A 19,744-nucleotide genomic window follows, 5' to 3' on the forward strand; every position below is an offset into this window, starting at 1 on the left:
CCTCTGGTTGATAATTTGAGTGTTTTCATGGCTTGTCTAAATTTAAGGAAAAACAACTTCAGTTGCACTGCAGGTTGCATAGATGCAGTTATGCATACTCTGAATTGATCTAACGTATAACAATAGCAATATTCCAATAACATCTTCAAAATCAGTATAACCAAAATACCACACCGACTGTGTCCTTGATACTTTCGCATTGTGTGCATGTGTGAGACAATTGCCATTAGGCCTTAGAGCTAATCAGTCTTTACCCTAATTATCTCAAGGTATCCATTTAAGAGCTCACCTGAAGAATGGACGGATTAATGAACCGGAGGTAGGACAACCGTCTGCTCAATGTGTGGCTGTAGCCAGGAGAGGAAGAAAAGATCAAGATCTTCAAACTTTTATTTGCCACAAAATAAGGCAAACTAAAGGGCATGGAGGCATTGTGCCACAGTTATATGACCTGCTACTTGTAAACAATAAGATAAGATGTTCCAGGTTGGAATGAAGAGTTCACAATAGCAGTAGCCCTTGAACAATCTTCCACTGATAGCTAATGCAACTGTCTTTCACTTTACAGCAGTCAGGATGTGTTTTTCTCTGGATGCAGCTGAAAATGCAGATTGCAACATGATTAAACTTTCTGAATTAGGCCACAATGTTATATAGAATTGTGTCAGCAAAAAACACTACTTCATAATAAAATACTTGACAAAAAGTAATTTACAAATATTTGTCTTCTCTCATTTTGTAGTATGTGTTATATTCACACATCTTCAAATATGTCCACCTACTTTAAAAAAGAGGAACATTATTTTTGACTATCACTAATAATGCAATTTCTATTACATCTTTTTCTTTTTATCTCATGTTCATAACATAATATGTGATTTTGCTATTTTAGTTCTTCTATGTGCGCCTCTTTCTGTGCTGATTTCACATTTATATTTGATTGTTTTCCCCCCTTTGTTCACATTCCTGAGTAGCACTTGCTGTACTTGTGCAGTAATAATACATTCAGAAGTATTAGGACATCCTATCTGCTCATCTCTGAGATTTATCTGAGCATGTTCCCACAGTGTCTTACTGTACCTCGTGGCCCAGGTGTTAGCAGCTATTAATACTGACTGACAGCCAGGGGCCTGGCTGGTGGACAGGGTGACTGGACGGCAGATCTGTCCCTCACCTGGACAGGTGTGTCCATTGGCTTCACGTAGTGGAGTGCAGTAGATCCAGGCAGAGGCTGTCAACATCCAGTGCGACAGCAACATGGGCAGTGGAAGCAGCAGTGCTAACACCACCACAGCTGTGAACAGGTGAGGCACAGAGAGAGGAGACATGGAGTCTGTGAAGAGTGCACCTTAACAGTAGGCCTCAGGGAGTCCAGAACAAAACTAAAAATAAAATAAGATTAGTGTTTTGTGCATCTGCAAAGTAAATGGCAATTTGAGGAGTATCTTTGCCGGATTGATTTGTCTAATCTCTGCAGCAGAATTTGAATGTTTAGATTTGAATCTCACTACGGCTGAGGCAGTTGTGTCTGCGGCAAGGATTTAGTGTGTGTCTGCCATCTCCGTGGCAGAGCTGATTATCATAACAAAAGACGGAATCATCCGGAGGAAAAAGCTGTCTGCACTGGGCAAAGAAACATTATATCTGCAGTTACTGTCTTTCATTAATAACCACAGCTGATTAGCATTGTGCCATTACACTAATCATGTCGAGAAAGTATACCAACACAGTGATGTATTGCCCACCTCCAACAAAGTTTCTCATGATAATCTTGTCTAGAAATGAAGTAATAGTTAGGATTTTTAGTGGTTTTATAAAATGTAATGGTGGTAGTAGTGGCAGTAGTAGTAATAGTAGTAGTGGCAGTAGTGGATTTATTTGTAGTTGGTATAATGGTATGGTATTAGTATAGCAATATTGGCTGTATATTTGAAATATGTAATTTCAACCAATTAATCACAGAGAACATGCCATTTAGAATCACACCTGATATTTATGACAAAAAACACGAACTTTATTATTACTCAATATGAAGTAACTAAACCTAAACTTACCTCAATGCATATCATTGACAAAATTTCTCATAATATTGTTCATCACTAGATGGAGGTATTGCCTCAAACACTGCAAGTTACCAGCACACCATGAGGGTCCTCGATACATCACTCAACCATCCATTGAGTGTCAGTGATGGAGTAATGCGTTTCGGGAAATAGTATTGGGGTCTTATTATTAAACCAGCTATTAGAAATTCGAGGAGAGCGGACATTATTTTGATGGCCGTCAAGACAGTTATCGTATAGTGCAACAGGTTCGACGACGCTTCCAATGAACTAAAAACATAGTAACATCACGAGACGATGCTCATTTAGATGTCATTTATGGCCGTTAAATTGGAAAAGTAATTGAATAACCACTGCAACCTGAGCACTGCGTTTTTTCAGGAAGCTACGCTCCGCCATCCTCGGTCACATGTCTGACTCCACGCGCTACTGATGCGTTCACACGCACCGATTGGCTGCAGAACTTTGCCAAGCACTTCCACCGCGTATCCTTCCGCGCCGCGTTTCGTTTTTAGTATTTTCTGACATTCCAAGTAAATGATATTGAAATAAAACATACATGTGAGTAGTCTGTGATGAGTGCAGTTGGTATAAATGCGTTAAGAAGTTGTATTCAGTTTCACGGATATGTATTTCCTCGGATGGATATGTCTCAGCATCCCTGCAAAGTAGTTCCGTAAAGTAAGAGAGCAGAGAGATCACCTTGAGCTTGTCTCAGTGTAGCGGCAGTTACATCGGCCCAAGCAGTATCCAGCGAGGTAAGGTGGGTGAGGATCACCAGGGACTGCGGGTAATTGATCGTATGGGGTGACTCAGAAACTTGTGGGATATTTGCGCGGTCACATTACCGCCTTCCAAACCATTTTGTCTTTTATTGTATTTGTAGCCAACCCTGCATCACGCGAGTCAGGGAACGTATGAGTCACTAGTGGCTCGTTTGGACTCTTCAGCTATATATTTTCGAAGTGATGTTTAAAAATATCTCTCTACCTGGACGCTATCTAGTCTCGCACGCCTGTTTCGTAACGTCATGTGTTTAACAACGTTGTGTGTTTTTATTAATGCAGTTGATAGATGGATAAACTAAGCACCTTGCCCCTGCTTTGAGTATGTCTGACAGTTCCTAGCCGATTAACACAGTGCCATCATGTTTTATCGCGAAACGCGGGTATTGCACCTGAAATGGTGAAATTAAATGTGATGCAGTGTCAAACGTTGTAGAATCGCTTCCTGTTGCCTCCTGTTGTGGGTGTGGCCCCTCCGTCTTCTCGGCCTCCCATTGGTCAGTGCCTGTGATGTCTCTAGACCAGGAAAATGTGACGCAGGATGAGAACGTGACCTCTGGCGCATCGTCTGCACAGTATTTGAGCATATTATAATAAAATACCGATACGTCTTAACTAGTGACATTAATGCACCAAAGCTAAGGCTTCCGTGCATTTTTGAAAGCCGTGTCTTATCGTCGTATTCTTTCATGTTGCAGTTAGTCAGTAGAGAAATTCATTACGATCATCCCTTTGTTAATCCATATTTCCTCACCATATCTGTTCGTTCGTTAGGTTGACGGACATAACATCCTGTGTTAAATGTAGTTTGAAATGTGTTCATTGCCTTTGCAGCTTCTCTGCAGTAGCTTGCTGCAGTGGTGTCACAGATAATAGGCCTTGTTGACACTGAATACATGGGCAGGAAGGCAGGTCTCACCCTCCCTGTCTAGGTTGTAAGTGGTTATGACTGCTGTCTCAGTCGAGCAGTATTTGACCAACGCAGGGCTTTCTCATAAGTGTATGGATATGACACTACAATTTAAACTGTAGTGTCATATCCTTTGTCAGATATTTTACTGTGACATACGGAGGACAAGCCTAGCGCCTGTGGTGTAGTCTGCATACGCATTATGTTGTGGGAAACAATTGTTTTGTGTATAAAATAATTCTGGAGACTCTGTCATTGCTATGTCCTTCCTGGCTGGAGGCCCTCATGACAAAATGGAGTTTATCCCATGGGACCAGTCAAGCCATAATGTCAGTGTTGAAGTGATGAGCTCAATGAAGGGAAGTGCTTAGTGTCTGCCTATTATTTAAATCTAGGTTGCTAACTAGGAGGAGACATCTTTTAGGAAATGTTTGCTATTGTTTGTCCAGGTGGTCTTAAGTCTTGGTTGTCATAAATAGTCTCCTACATCCCAGTAAAATTACTGTTAACAAATTTAATTTCTCTGAGTCTATAAAGTTCATCCAAAAGTCCAGACTCTGTAACTGATTCATCCATCCATTCAGCATTTGCAGGCAACCTGCCATTTGGGTAGATAATATTGAATTGTGGAGTCCACCAGCTACGGCAGTTAATGGATGGCAACTGCTATTTTTCTGCTCTGTACGGACATGTCCTTGACTTGCTGTTGTGGTAAGGTAGCTCAGCCGCAGCTGAGCCGGTGATCAGAGCAGTAAACTAACCCTTTTGCAGCTGGCCCTGCTCCCATGCAGTCCCTTCCCACCTAATGTAATGTAGAACCATGGGGTGGAACACTGCCAATTGCGGGGTTTCCTTCGCCACTACAGACACATTTGACTGCACTGACAAAACTCTATGCACTCAATTTGATGTAAGGTGCTTGTGTTTAAAATGTATATACTGAAAATGCATGAAATATGCATAGCATTCTGTGCCATTCATAAACTTCAAGTCATGCCGTACTGCATAGTTTGAGTGCCATCGTACATTCCAAGTATTCAATTTCTACAAACAGACATGCTGTGCGTTATTATTAGCCAATGCTGTTTTTAGACCTGGGGCATTGTATGACCCAGGCTGGAAGTAACAGTGATGTTACACAGCTCTGGTGTGTCGTTGTGGAAGCCTCATGTACGTCCGCTGTATCTGGTCATGGGGATTGCTTGGTCACAGCAGGCGCTCTCCATGTCCTTTATCCTCATTGAAGGGATTTACTCTTGAGCTCCTGAAAGTATCGAACGTTTGCACGCGCACTGCAACGGTCAGTTCTTCATTGACTGCTGTTGCAGGGGGAAGTTCGCTCATTGGTATTGGAAGGTCCTACACACTGGGGTTGTTGCAGAGGTCATTTGTAGTAACGTGCCTGTTTGTCCCCAGGAGGAACAGGAAGATCTACTGGGGGTATGTAGTGCAACCTGCAAATGGCGCCTTGGATGAGTGAGTGTGACTGATAGAAGCCATTTACTGTCTCTGTGAGCCAACTTGGATTAGCCCAGTGTTACGTCACGTCCATAATAGAAGATACTAAATGTCATGTCTCCCTGATAGCAATGGCTATGTCTGCTAATGATCGTGCAGACATCTATCACAGATAAGTGATGAGGAAATTGTTTGGAAAGACAGAAGATAGTGACTGAGAATGTTACATTGAGAGAGAATGATACAAAGGTAGAAGTGGTGGAAAGGGATTGGAGGGGATTATTAGCAACCAGCTCTAAAGTTAGCCCTGCATCTGTGTCAGGTTTACTACCGCTGCTGTTGCTGCTCACTGGCTGTCCTGGGGTCAGACACGCTGTCCATGTCTGTCAGCCAGCAACTGAGGTCAATGATATAATTTTGTCTTTCCATAACAAGCAGGAACTGGCTGTATGGATCAGACATTACTGCACCTGGTGAAAGATAGTCACTACAGGATTTTATTTTGTTTTGCAATGTGCTTTTTACCAGCCATCTTCCTCCTGATATCTTCAGAAATAACCCCTCACTTAAGGATACAGGCTATATTTGAGGTTGACTTGCCTGAGGATGGTATTTCATTTAACTGACAAAGATACAGGCTATGACTTGTTTGCTAATAAAGTCTTAGCCCATGACAGTCATGCAAAGAAGTTCTTGCTGTATTAGGAGTAAGCTTTTGATTTAATACTACTACTAAACTTCCATTTTTGCCAAAAAATATACATACCATTTATTAAATTCCTTCAAAGTCTTTGCTACATATGTTATATGAGTCTGGACAGATATGGATGTAAATTGCAACTTTACTGCTTGGTGGGGGCACACAACCGTAAGGCAGTAATTCTAGTTGGACATGCATCTGATTTGTAGTCCATGCATGTGATCAACTGGCAAATCAGCCTGTAAGGGGAGCTGGCGGAAACTTAATCTCAACCGTTCCCTCTAAGACAAATGTGCATCCCCTTTCAGTTTTGCAACTGCAACTGTCAGTGTTGCATTGGCGTTAAAGCACGTTAAACTTATGATGTCTTTATTGGTCATGCTCTCTTAGCATTTTACCAAATGGCTTCCAATACCATGTCTGGCTAGTTCATTGTCCATTTTTATTCTTAAGTGAAATTGTTTAGTCAGATGCCATTCATAAGTTACTGTAACCCAAAATGATAAACAATACAAACTAGGCAACAGGCCAGGGTAAAAGCATATTCTCACATTTGAGAAGCTGTAACCTACAAACATTTTGTATTTTTAATAGATAAAATATTTAATAGTTAATTGATTATTGTCATCATGGGTGTTTCTTTCCCCCCTCCAATCAACATTGTGATTTTGGAATGGTCTATTTGTGAAGAAATGGCAATGTAATTCTTAACAAAAAAAAAAAAAAAGCACAGGAATACATTAGCACTTCAGACTCTTTTCTCCCCTCTGCAGTCTTTCCATGTGGTTCAGCCCACTCTGATGTCTGCCTGCAGCCTGCGTGTTTTGCAGTACTGGGATGTGACTGTGCTCACGTAGCGCACTGGTCTGGCATTGGTCTGCCCCATTGACTCGAGTGTTACATCATCAGCAGCCCCTGATGAAGATCGTGTTGGTGTAGTGTCTCCCACCATAATGCATTTGTAAAAATTCCTACTTTGTAATAGTAAAGCAGAACCATCCTTCATACCTTCAAATTATTCTTTATTTCTGTTGTAACTGATATTTAGTGTCCAACACTTAACATGTAGCCACACTTCAGGTGGGTGCACATATTGTCCCATGTTTCCACTTGGAACGAAGGACAGGTCTTGCTTCTGTGTAGATGTGGGGATCAGAAAAGAAGGGGGAGGTTGCTCCCTTAAACAGATATTAGTTTGTTATCCTGTTGTTCTGCCAAAGAAACAGCCAGTGAGAGTGTCTCCTGTTGAAATGCACTTAAATTTATAATTTAAACTGTGGGAACTTAATCTCCCCACTGGGTGGTTTGGATTGTGGCCTGAGTTGGTGCCTGGCAGACGAACATTGTAAGTAAGTAATTGAGTAAAATTTACATTTGGGCTATTGGTAACTTGCATTAGCATCTTTTGTCGTGATAGTCTTGCTTCTACTGTTACCGTGCCACCAAATTGAGACTGTTAAACCAAGCATTTCAGCTTCAGTCAGCTGGACGTTAGTTATGTAACCACAGCAACCTGAGCTATAGTGGAAGCAACATTCCTCCTCATTATAGTGTGGTAGTGCTACACCCTATTCAAATAAACCTACCTCGTTGCCTGTTTGTTGAAACATGCCTTTATGTTGATGCGTTTATAGAGTGTGTCTCATAATTCTGCCATGGATAGACTGAAGGGGAAAAGAGGAAGTGTCTCAGGCAAGGCACACATCCGTGCACCCTGTGATCACACAACAGTATTGAGCAATTTACAAGTGCACAGGGTTTGATCATGTAATATCTCTTCTGTGCGACAGTACAGTATATAGTGTGTTTTCCTTTTTCCGGCCAGAAATCACTGGCGAAAGTGTCGTGAGGAAATTTTGGCAATTCCAGTCCTGTAGATGAGCTTTGTGGTGGTGTCGTTACCATGGGTGACTCAGGGAGACGTGGGTGGGTGGAGGGGGGAACAGAGTGTACAATACAGTGGAGCAGCTCAATAAGCTATACTACTCTACTCTCAGTATAGATTATGGAGGCAGTAAAGTGCATGTCCCATAGCATTTCTCTACATTCATATTTCTGTTATCAAACTGCAAACAAATGGAAACTACCTGAAAGAGAAGGAATGTTATTTTTTTCCACAGTTGACATAACCATAGACTTATCCGCTGTATAAGATGATGATTGTGCAACTTGAAAGGCAAATAGTAGCTCAAGAAAGGACAGTTTTGTGCAAAGTAGCTCACAATACCCCATTATTTACATAGAATTGCAGTGGTGACATTTCATAAGCTAAACTTTAGTCTTCATTGTTCTTAGCGCGAGGCTAGATGGAGATAGTTGTGCTGGATGTAAAAGCATAAATTTGGCCCTGTAGTATACACTTGAATGCCAGCAATCAACATTATTAGGTAATTCCTACTTGGACATTCTCCTTTCCTTTGACTTCACCAGGTCAGCTACACAACAGGACTGGGAGCAGTATGTTGCTTAGGACACTCAGCAGGCCGGATACAATGCCAATAATATCTTTTGTGACCTCAGTGGGAAATAAATCCCTAACCAAAGATTTGTCAGACCAATGAGTTACACATTAATGCAACACAATGTGAAATTATTTCTAGCTCCCAGTCAAAGTGCTATTTTAAAAATCAGATTCAGTTTGTTCATTTTTAACGTGCCTGATAACTTTTTAAAGAGTTGCCGGAAGAACCGGAGAAAAGCTCTCATTTGCCGTTGCTGTGCCTCTAAACCTTTTTTCTTCATTTTGTTTCCCTGCAGGACTTCTACAGTTGCACCATCGAACGCCATGCCTCATTCAAAGTCTCTAGACATGGGCTCTGCCTTCATCCAGACACAGCAGCTCAACGCTGCCATGGCTGACACCTTCCTGGAACACATGTGCCTGTTGGACATTGACTCCGAGCCCACCACCGCACGCAACACTGGCATCATCTGCACCATTGGTTGGTCAACATTACTGGCTGACATTTTAGTGGCAGGGCTGCACCATTATGGCTGAGTAGTCTATTACTATGACTGCTAGTACTACTACTACGTCTTTGCTCACCTAAAATTAATGTGTGCTCTCAGTGTAAGTTAATCTGGACATGCATGTAACTGAATAAAGGGAATCCCTACACAGAAAATGAAACATACGATATGTGGTCTTTTCACTTAGTTACCATGAAATGTAAATTAATTTAGAAATTTAAAAGTTATGCTGTGTCTTAATCCTTTCAATAACTGCCTGCAGGGCCAGCCTCCCGTTCTGTGGAAATGCTGAAGGAGATGATCAAGTCTGGAATGAACATTGCTCGCTTGAACTTCTCCCACGGCACACATGAGGTGCGTCTTTCCACAATTCTCTTCTACTGTGTAAATGGCTGGGGCAGGTACAGCTAACTGATCACAGATCTTGTTCAAAGTCACGTTTGAATTGGCTGATAATTTCCATCAAACATGGCTCTGTGCTTTATCACAGAATGATACTGCTTGGTATGTTGACCTTTGTGGCCGTCTTTGCTTTTTCTTTTCTAGCTTGTTTAAGCTTTTCAAGCAATGTCGGAAACTCTTTGCATAAAAATGGTGGTGAAATGGTGAAAGTAGATGGTCAACAAAGCTTACAGTGAAGAAGCACGTCATTTATTATGAACTGAAACACTAGGTTAGCCATCATGAATGATAAAACATAGTAGTGCTATCTTGAGAATAGAGTTTGGGCTAGCTACAGTAAGTTCAACTCAGTGATGCAGCCTGATTAAATATGTGTTTCATGCAATGGCACATGCTCTTGAAAGTATTCATACCTTTTAAGGTTTTGAGAGGACAGATGAATAAAGTGGCTTATATAATCTGGAGATCTCACCTCAAAGCACAGTAAGATATGAGCCAAAGTGAACTTTTAACTTATGTTAAATGAAAGTAAATGAAAAGTCAAAATTTAACAGGTCTCTAAAAAGCTTCCCTCTTGACTGTACATATATTAAAAAAAGACAAATCTATGAACAAGTTTATTGATCAGGCAAACTTAAGAAAGCATGGTCAGGTGAGTTAAGATCGAGAGGGGAGACGCGTACACACACACACACACACACTCAATTTATTATCAAATGGTTTACTTTTACTTTTACCAAAGCAAACAAACCTAAGAGGTGGCTGGCTGACTGCCACCAGCTTACTGTATGTAGTATAATCAAGCAGTCAGTCCAGGTGACCTGAATCTCACTGACAACCTGACTCAACCCTTAGGCCCCTGCAGGAAGTCTAGAGAAGTTAATGGATCTTGCCTAGATAGTCATCGTATTTATCAATAGATCATCCAATTAAAACAGAGAATTATCCACATACGCGTAGCGGGGCCCTTTGAATTTAAACTATTCATTAGTGTCACACTCTTTAAAGATGTGCTGTTTTAGGCATTTTAGACTAGACTAGGCAGTATAGGTATTGCAGTGAATTCAATCATAAGTATTTGACCATCTAAGAATATTAAAATGGTTACTATTGTTTATGGTCTTTTGAAGTCTTCCTCAGTGAAAAGCATCTATGGTTTGTGTGGATCCCATTCCAATAAGATCAAAGGTTAGTCTCAATTGGGAGAGAGCTCTATTGGCTTGGACTGCTATAAATACGTCATGTGTAGCTTCCAGCGTTGCCTTTATCTCCTCGGCAGGCAGCATGCCTAGACTCTTACTGTGTGCGTACACAAAGCAACACCAAGGTCAGTCCACTTTTAACTAAAGTGGGACTTAGAAAGTAGATTCTGTTGCAAATCCAGAAAGTCACATCTCTTAAAACGAGTCTTAATGATATTGAAGGAAATCAGCACTAACTGAACATAAGCAGAGCTTTACTGTACATTTTGTAGAAGATTAATAAGAAATTCATGGACCCAGACCTATACACAAACATGAGCAGTTACCTGCTCTAAATTAACTGTGCAGCATTGGTCATAAAACATTATTGTCTACCTCACCTGTCTGTTGCTAAAATGCTGCAGCACTCTGGAGGCTAACAGCTGTCAAGACGTCATCCATAGATTTATTTCTGCTCAGTCTGTTGCCAGTGCGAAAGGCAGCCAATGTGATTACCTGCCACTAACCTGCCACTGAAAAGCTCTGGTCACCAAGGTGGGCCGCATGAGCCATGTGCAGGAGGCAGCATTGTGCTACGTGTTCATTGGTCTGCAATAATGGGCTACATCAGTATTATGACAGTGCTAAATTTCTCTAAAGTTCCCTTCCATCATGTCGCAAAGCGTTGTGCGAGGTCATCAACATTTCCTGGGCAAAAGTGCTCCTACTGTCATTGTTTCTGTCTTCCTTTCAAATGGAATTTTCATCTTTTGATGGTGTGAACAATATCACATCACATGTTTGAAGTCTGCTTATGTGTCTGATATGATTTATATTGTTTGGTTTTATTGTGTCTATTGTTCAACCTTGACTCCACTGAGGAGTTTCTTCCTGAGAAACACTGCACTTCCTCAGCTGACTTTCTCAGTACTTAAAGGCAAGAGGCATGGGAGTCTTTGCAGGTGGCGCTTTAGGTTTCATCATAGCTCAAGGACACATACTAACGATGACATTCTTTATCTGTTTATTGATACAATACTATATGATATGTAATCTCTTAGCTAATTGCCCTGGCCTGATAAAAATCTATGTCTTACAGTAAATGTAACGCCAGTGCCTCTATGTGTTCCTTTCTGTAGTACCATGCAGAGACCATCAAGAATGTGCGTGAGGCATGTGAGAGCTTCGAGCCTGGCAGTATCCAATACAGGCCTATCGGCATTGCCCTGGACACCAAGGGCCCAGAGATCAGGACTGGCCTCATCCAGGGAGTGAGTATAGCCTCGCTTGTTCTCATTCTAAACACCAAAACTGTAGTTTTTTGATTGCTTTATTAGCTGTTGTTGACAGTCAAGAACATTTTGCATGAGAAATTATGACATGATTTGACAGAGCGGCACAGCTGAGGTGGAGCTGAAGAAGGGCAACATGATCAAGATTACCTTGGACGACACTCACCAAGACAACTGCAGTGAGGAGCTCCTTTGGCTTGACTACAAGAACATTACCAAAGTGGTGGAAGTTGGCAGCAAGATCTACATTGATGACGGACTCATATCCCTGCAGGTCAAGGAGATTGGTGAGTTGGAATTGTAGATAAGGTTGGCCCCATAAAACGTTTTGTGATCCTTTAGAATGTTAAGGACGCACTGCTGTGTATAAATACCTGATAAAAGGCCTCAACCATTAATTACCTGTCTCCAGGTTCTGATTTCCTCATGTGCGAGATTGAGAACGGTGGCACCCTGGGCAGCAAGAAGGGAGTGAACCTCCCCGGTGCTGCTGTAGACCTGCCTGCTGTTTCAGAAAAGGACATCAAAGACCTGCAGTTCGGTGTGCAGCACGGAGTCGACATGGTCTTTGCCTCCTTCATCCGCAAAGCGGCAGACGTACATGCTGTCAGAGCGGTGCTGGGAGAGAAAGGCAAAGACATTAAGATCATCAGCAAGCTGGAGAACCACGAGGGTGTGCGCAGGTGTGTGTGGGTCCAGCAGTTCAGATCTTTTGTTTACATCATGATATATTTGTGCTGTAATTGCAGTTTGTTGATCTTGTTTTATTAATTTCTTTGTTGGCTGAGTAACCAGGCCAGATCAAAATGTCCATATCTCTAAATTCTTGTGGTCATAAAGTTCCAGTTGTGATTAATTTGTGATTAAATTGTGTATTACTTGTCGTCTGTGCAGATTTGATGAGATCATGGAGGCCAGCGATGGCATCATGGTTGCCCGTGGTGACCTGGGAATTGAGATCCCCACAGAAAAGGTCTTCCTAGCCCAGAAGATGATGATTGGTCGCTGCAACAAAGCTGGCAAGCCGATCACATGCGCCACTCAGGTTAGATAACAACAAAGGTGGTGCTGTGTTTCTACAGGGTTAGGGTTAGGGTCAGCACTTCAGCTGAAGTGCTGCGCAGCTTAAATGGTTCAGTATCTGCAGCTGCATGTGAACATGTGTGAAGGCAGCCTCACTTTAATCCCTGTGAAACACAATGTAAGAGCTTGTTTTGTTTGTACCAGGCAAAAGGCTGTTATTTTGAGATTCATTTGTATATGTTCCGCTCAGATGTTGGAGAGCATGATCAAGAAGCCCAGACCTACCCGTGCTGAGGGCAGTGATGTAGCCAACGCCGTGTTGGACGGAGCTGACTGCATCATGCTGAGCGGAGAGACCGCCAAGGGAGATTACCCTCTGGAGGCAGTTCGCACACAGCACATGGTGAGTTAATGCATATTATAACAACTCTCTAACAGCAGATGATTGATTCAAAATCAAAATGTAAAGCCTTATAATTTTAAATAGCCGTGATTATTGATTGGAGAAATTAATTATGTTTTTGGAAAAATCTTGCATGGTTTGTCATTTTTCACTGTAAGCATGACACAGACTGGGAGATTACTCTTTCTCATTTCCTACTTTTCGTGTTCTCCTGAATACATCTATGACTTCGGTTGCACAACAAATCAGCATCTTTTTTTTCCCCACTTGGTCTAACAGCTGCTAAAAGAAGTGTCAGCAGGATTGTTAGGCAAACTGGCAGTGACTATCCTTGATTCTTTGATCAAGCCCCTTATTTAGGTATGCTAATGAATAATTTACGAATGACTAATCACCTTTAAACATTTGATGATTTAAAGATCACAATATTGACAGCACGCAGTTGCGATGCATCCCTGAGATATTCCAACTGTGCAGATGTTCAAATGGCTGAACCACTGCATAGTGCCTGTCGCCTGCACCTCTTCATCTAACAAATTCACTGTGCTACTCTTCTTCACCATTTCTTTAAGTGACTTGGTATCCTAAAACTGATCCACCCAGATTTTGTCAGCAAGGACTTGCAGTGCACATGTATGTCACTCTAGCTACTTGGATATACCTGTTTTCTTAAATAACCAACCATAACCTGGTGAAGAGGGAGCAGCAACAGCAATTTGGAATGATGCCAAACTCAGAATTTTTTTTAATTTCTACACATATGGGCTTCAAACGGTGCATTTATTGAGGTGGAAAATGTGCTTTTCTGTATTTTATAAGCTTTTAATGATTAATCAATTATTGCTCACTTACAAGGCTGATGATGGATTAAAGAAAACTACTTAAAATGTATTTCTGTAATCCTAGATTTTTTGTTGTTGTTTTGTCAGTCAGGGACAGACACAAGTACAACACCTTTTTGAAGTCTTAGACCCAGTACTGTTAATAACTAGGTCTTAATGATATCTTGCATCAGTATCACAATTCGGATCAGTTGCATGTATGGATAATGCAGTCAGTGCTGTCACGTCTGTCTTTCATTGTTCAGGGCTTTCTTGGCTAACCTCCACTGTACTTGGCTACACTCTGTTTTTGCACTGCTATGCAGATGCAGGAGTGACTCAGCAGTGCTGCAGCTCCTGCCTTTGAGCTTGCTGCCCTTGTGCTGAAGTTGCATGAGGTGCTTCACAATCCAAAGTAAACAACAACTTCCTCTGACCCAAAACCATACATATATTGAGACGACTTCTTGAGCTATTAACTGTGAGAAATCACATGGACTAAATCTGCTTCTGAGCTGCTTTTGCTGTCAGGCATCGTCTTTTCCTCCTTGACTTCAATCTTAGCATCTTAAATTAACAGTTTGCTTGTACTTTTTTCTTAACTGTCTTCAACCATGTCTTCACATTTGTGTGCAGTGCGTGGCATTGTAACTCCCAGTTCTCTTTTTAATCCCTCTGTTGACTTAAGTCAGGTTTTTCAATAGTTATTTATTATTAAGTCATTTATTTTGTAAATTTATTAAGCTCAGATCTGTCAATTTGTATTCATTTATCATTTGATATGCATTCTTTTAATATTAAGGTGAACTAGTCCTTTTGGAAAGGTTATCTCAGCAGTTGAGTTGCCTCAACTCCTTAATAGATTACCATGGGTTGTATTGTATTATTTTATGTAATACCTCATGTAAATGGCTATGGTAAAATTTTGACTCTTGGATATCCATCAGTGTTGAGGCTTCCTTGTTTACCCACACTAACTGCACACCTAAACTCTTGTCTTCATTGTCCCTCTTGTCCTTTCTTTTAACTTCCGTTCTTCTTGCTTCTTTCCAACATTGTCCCTCTCCGTTCCCATTTTCCTGCCCTTTTTTTTCCCTCCCATTTACCTCATTTTACATCTGTGTGTGCGCTTGGTGTGGGAATGCCCTTGCTTGATGCATCTTGCCCTCATTTGTGCCAGATTGCTCGTGAAGCCGAGGCAGCCATGTTCCACCGGCAGGTGTTTGAGGACCTGCGCCGCTCCACGCCGCACTGCAAAGACCCCGCTGAGGCTATTGCAATCGGCGCTGTTGAGGCCTCCTTTAAGAGCTTAGCCTCTGGGATCATTGTGCTCACTGGCTCTGGAAGGTAGGCAGGTCCTGGCAGGTCAAGGAGGACAATGTTATCGGTACTTGAGCAGTCTGAGAGAGGGAGAGTAGGGTCAGACAGGGACTGACTGAGGAAGTAACTGGGAGATGCTGGCAAACACCTTAAGTAGACTGCTGGTTGATTTTTAACCATGTGAACAAATGTAAGAATTTTTCAAAACCCTGGAGTACAAGGGCACAAACACCTTAGCCCCCAAGTTTGACTGAAGTCATCCAGCCTCTTTCAGTTTGCTTAAAGGAACAGTTAGCTGTCTGCTAACTCTGTTTAACCAGCAGTCTAGCTTAGCATTTGCCAGTCACTCCCAGTGGTGTGAAAGACTCGGCGTGCAGCAGCGGTAGTGTGTGTGTGTGTGTGTGTGTGATTGAGAGTAACCCCCCGACCCCTTCCCTCATGGTCCCTCTGGGCTCAGATAGCACGAGAGGCCGAGGCGGCCACCTTCCACAGGCAGCTGTTTGAGGAGCTGAGGAGACACTCCCATCTGACCAGAGACCCTTCAGAGGCTGTAGCTGTTGGTGCCGTCGAGTCATCCTTCAAATCCTGCGCTAGTGCCTTCATTGTTCTCACCAAGACTGGGAGGTAAGATAGCGGAGCAGAGGGGAAATCATCCTGGTCCTGAAGGTAATGTGCCAAGTACATGACGACCTGTCCAACACAGCTCCTGAGTCTCCCTCCAATATGTTGATTTTGTGTGTATGTGCATGTGTGTCTGGCGTGCGCTGTTGCAGAGGGTGGGTGGAGATAGCACCAGATTGTAAATGTGAGAGTTGTCATGAGCCCCTTCCCAATGTCCATCCTCTATAGACTTCATCTTATTACATCTCACTTGATTATAAAGCTTCATATAGTGTATGAAATCATATCCAATTCGAAAACATTATTGGAAATCATTACTTGTTCTCAGTGCCTCCTGCTATATGCAGCACATATAAACTTGGCCTTCTCATTTTTAACATTATACCACTGTAGTATAAATTGTGGGTAAGCAAGGTCCATTCCATTTCTGTCCCACTAAGCCCTGAGCCCTCACTGGTTTAACAGGAATGCACATCCAAGTGTGCGTGTGAGAGTGGACATTTGAATCGGGCCACTGACAGTGACTAAGCCTCTGCACACCCATGATAAGTGTTGTCACTAACTTTTGCTGATTAGACTTCTGCGGACTGCTTGGGCGTTGGCAGACTCTGCTGATCTTCCTGGACTATCCTGTTTGTTATGTTGTGGTCGGGTGGGGCAACTCAACACCTTTTGGTTGTTTCTATTAAGCATATGGGGCTTGTTGAGCTCGCCAAATTCCTGCTGAGCCTAAGAGGAAGTCCAAGTCAGCCAGAATATCTGGAAACACCTACCTGGGGTGCAGGGTTTTAATCACACTGAATTGCTTCTACCAGGAATCCATCTGCATGAAGTTCATTTACATGTACAAAGGATTAAGGTTAATGGCTTACACGGTGCTAAAAGGTTATCCAACATAAGGTTCTATGTCTACCTTCAAATTCTGCTTTTGAATGTCTATCTAAATAATCTATACTCTTTATGTAAACAACTCAACATACTGCTGTGATATCGGAGCTTCTTACTGGCTTTTCTGAGAGTAAAAACAGTTCGTGCACATTGAAGGAGACACCACTTTGCATGACTATTTTAGCATTGAACTTGTTCAGCTGTTTCCCTCCTTAATCATGGATTTATCTAGTCACACTGTTGTAATCATTAGTTTAAAGGAAAATAGTCTAAATGTGAATGAAGTAAGTTAATCTTTTTGGAGTGTCTATTTGCACCCAGGAGAGAATAGTCATACTGCAGTTATTTGGCTATTTACACCAGTCACTAGGTGATACAGTTTTTCCATACTTGGTTAGGTTTAGGAAAACCATCATGCTTTGGGTGCATTGTTGGCTATGGATATGTGCATGCTAGTAGCATCTGCCTCACCTAGTTTGCTCAGCTGTATATTTGTGTGTGTGTGTGTGTGTGTACAGGTCCGCCCACCTGATCTCCAGGTACAGGCCACGTGCCCCCATCCTCGCTGTGACCCGTAATGCCCAGACAGCTCGCCAAGCCCACCTGTACCGCGGCATCTTCCCCGTTCTCTACACCAAGCCCGCCCACGATGTGTGGGCAGAGGACGTTGACATGCGTGTCAACTTTGCCATGGATATGGGTAAGTAATTAATAATTAGGGCTTCTAAAACTGGCCAAAAATGACATTTGAATATTTCCTCTTCAAAAACAAAAGTTCGAACCATTTAAATGTCTATTTTTGTGTATTATCCGCATTCAGTATCTCAAACGGGAGGCTTGTTTCCGGTCAAGCATTATCTGATCATAGATCCTATTGTAATGTGTGTCCCTTTGAGTGTTTGCACATCGTCAGTGTACGTCCACTAAAAGTGTTGTCAGTGACAGGCTCAGATTATTTTAGTGAGTGTCTTATAACATTATGGAAAGGATACTACAGAGATACATTTTTGATATGGAGCTAGATCCGTTTTGTTTGATTAGAAACAGCCATTATTTTGCTCTCGCCAAACCCACCAGACTCCATTCACAAAAACAGTAAGTTATCTTCCTAAAACTCACTTCACTGAAATGTGACATAAACAAGATAAAACATATCCCTCTTGAGTCATTTTTTCACTGTTCTAATCATCACTAACTCTTGATTGGTTGAAAGAAGCTCTTAATTCACTGAACTGGGAGAGGAGTGAGAGAGAAGGAGGCAGCGGGGGAAACAACGCATGGGGCCAGAATATTTTCACATTCTACATAGATTCAAATATGTCAGACCTAAACAGATATTTAGTTAAAACAACAGTTAAAAAACAAAACAAAAAATAGTGATTACAATATTTAATTAAATGTGTCATGTGTAATTTCCAGGCAAAGCCAGAGGCTTCTTCAAAGAGGGAGACGTTGTCATCGTGTTGACCGGCTGGCGTCCAGGCTCTGGTTACACCAACACCATGCGCGTGGTTCTGGTGGCTTGAACAGCCAACAGGGCTGCTCTGCTTTCTCCCTCCACCTTCATCTATCTTTCATAGCTCTCTACCCCACAATCCATTGCAGCTCACAGCCCTTCTCATTCAACACCTGGGCTGACAGAGTCATCCCCTGAACAATTTAGCCAATAACGCAAAGAAATTAAAAATATAGAGTGTAGCCCTCGTGGCCAAAGAGCTGTTTTGGGTGGGAGTGGAGGCTTGATTCGTAAGATTCCACTTCACGTCTTCATTCCTTTCACATCGATTCTCTCAGTCAAACCAGTCTGCAGGGCCTCAGATTAATACACCCTGACCAGAAACTGCTGTATTTATTCACTCAAAAACTTGTATTAAAAGTGAACCAGTCTGAGAGTGAATGCATCCTGGTCTGTGTGCATGTGCATACCGACTCTTGTTTAGGTGGGGTGGGTCGTGGGGCTGACTTTAACACAGAGCACCTTGAATACTGGAACAGTTTACTAATCGCACTCCTCTGCCGATACAACGAACAAACTTGTGGCAACCTAAGTCAAAGGGCTCTTCCTACATTGCAGCCCCAGCTCCACCACTCCACCCAAACAGGTCTTTCTGTAGTGCTGTCTGTATGAAGTGTCCTCTCTTAATGCCAGCTTTCACTGTATTTAAGTGTATCTGTAAGTGTTGCACTCCTAATCTACTCCACACCATGTTACATTCGATATTATACTTGACTTTTGTGAATGGTAAAGTTTTGTTTTAGGACATCCAATACTACTTATATTTTGTCTGACTAGAGAAATGTTAGTTTTGGGTGTCCACTTGAGAGGTGTTGATCTAGTTACTGTATTTGTGTTATTAGATGTGTCAAAGCCTTTACATTTGGATCATTTCTAAGTTGGCACTTATGAATCCTGTATGGTTCACTAAAGTTGACCGATATGAACGAGCACTTTGAGGGGTCTTTTTCACAGGGGACCTGATGAAGGGATGACGCCGTGTCCCTCTCAACCCCAGCGGGTGATGGGTAGAGCCCCTCTGCTTATCTTTCTCCTATGTTAGTGGCCCACTGTAGTTGTCATCATATGTCTAACATGCTTTTGATTGTAACGCTGAGTCTAAGAACTAACTAAATGTAAAGGGGTATTCTATTGTTTAGCTGGTGTACTGAGCTGTCCTAAAAGGCTGGATTTCCATCAATAAAAGAGATGAGCACCTATCTTAACTCTGCCTTGCAAATGCTTTGTTTGACAATAAATAATCTGGAATTGACGTTTATGGGTGGCAATACAGTACATTTACATGAAGTAAAGGACTCTGGTGAAACATTCTGGAGACTAAACTAGGACAAAGTTGTTGAAAATAAATATATATATATAAATATGATGAGTTGAGAATGGGTTTATGATTA

The 19,744-nt window shown here is 42.0% G+C and overlaps 1 protein-coding gene across 5 annotated transcripts; it reads left to right on the forward strand.

Moving 5' to 3' along the window:
• Positions 1 to 1,241: 1,241 nt before the first annotated feature.
• Positions 1,242 to 19,552, forward strand: pkma (pyruvate kinase M1/2a). Of its 5 annotated transcripts, none has more exons than XM_041953437.1 (11): positions 1,242 to 1,304; positions 8,674 to 8,858; positions 9,149 to 9,240; positions 11,609 to 11,740; positions 11,862 to 12,048; positions 12,174 to 12,444; positions 12,656 to 12,806; positions 13,035 to 13,187; positions 15,189 to 15,355; positions 17,356 to 17,537; positions 18,257 to 19,552. In XM_041953437.1, the coding sequence occupies exons 1-11, from the start codon at positions 1,258 to 1,260 to the stop codon at positions 18,361 to 18,363; spliced, it is 1,674 nt and encodes a 557-aa protein (XP_041809371.1). In that variant the 5' UTR covers positions 1,242 to 1,257; the 3' UTR covers positions 18,364 to 19,552. The 5 variants fall into 5 exon arrangements, with proteins under 5 accessions (XP_041809371.1, XP_041809455.1, XP_041809538.1 ...); XM_041953521.1 differs by lacking the exon at positions 15,189 to 15,355 and adding an exon at positions 15,786 to 15,952; XM_041953604.1 differs by lacking the exon at positions 1,242 to 1,304 and adding an exon at positions 2,671 to 2,821.
• Positions 19,553 to 19,744: the final 192 nt, after the last annotated feature.

The sequence above is a fragment of the Chelmon rostratus genome, chromosome 1 (assembly GCF_017976325.1).
Source record: "Chelmon rostratus isolate fCheRos1 chromosome 1, fCheRos1.pri, whole genome shotgun sequence".
Classification (NCBI taxonomy): Eukaryota; Metazoa; Chordata; class Actinopteri; order Chaetodontiformes; family Chaetodontidae; genus Chelmon; species Chelmon rostratus.

Coding starts and splice junctions, on each gene's coding strand:
- pkma (XM_041953437.1), top strand. CDS start 1,258: ATGGGCAGTGGAAGCAGCAGTGCTAACACCACCACAGCTGTGAACAG. Junction 12,445..12,655: donor AACCACGAGGGTGTGCGCAG/GTGTGTGTGGGT, acceptor TCGTCTGTGCAG/ATTTGATGAGATCATGGAGG. Junction 15,356..17,355: donor GTGCTCACTGGCTCTGGAAG/GTAGGCAGGTCC, acceptor GTGTGTGTACAG/GTCCGCCCACCTGATCTCCA.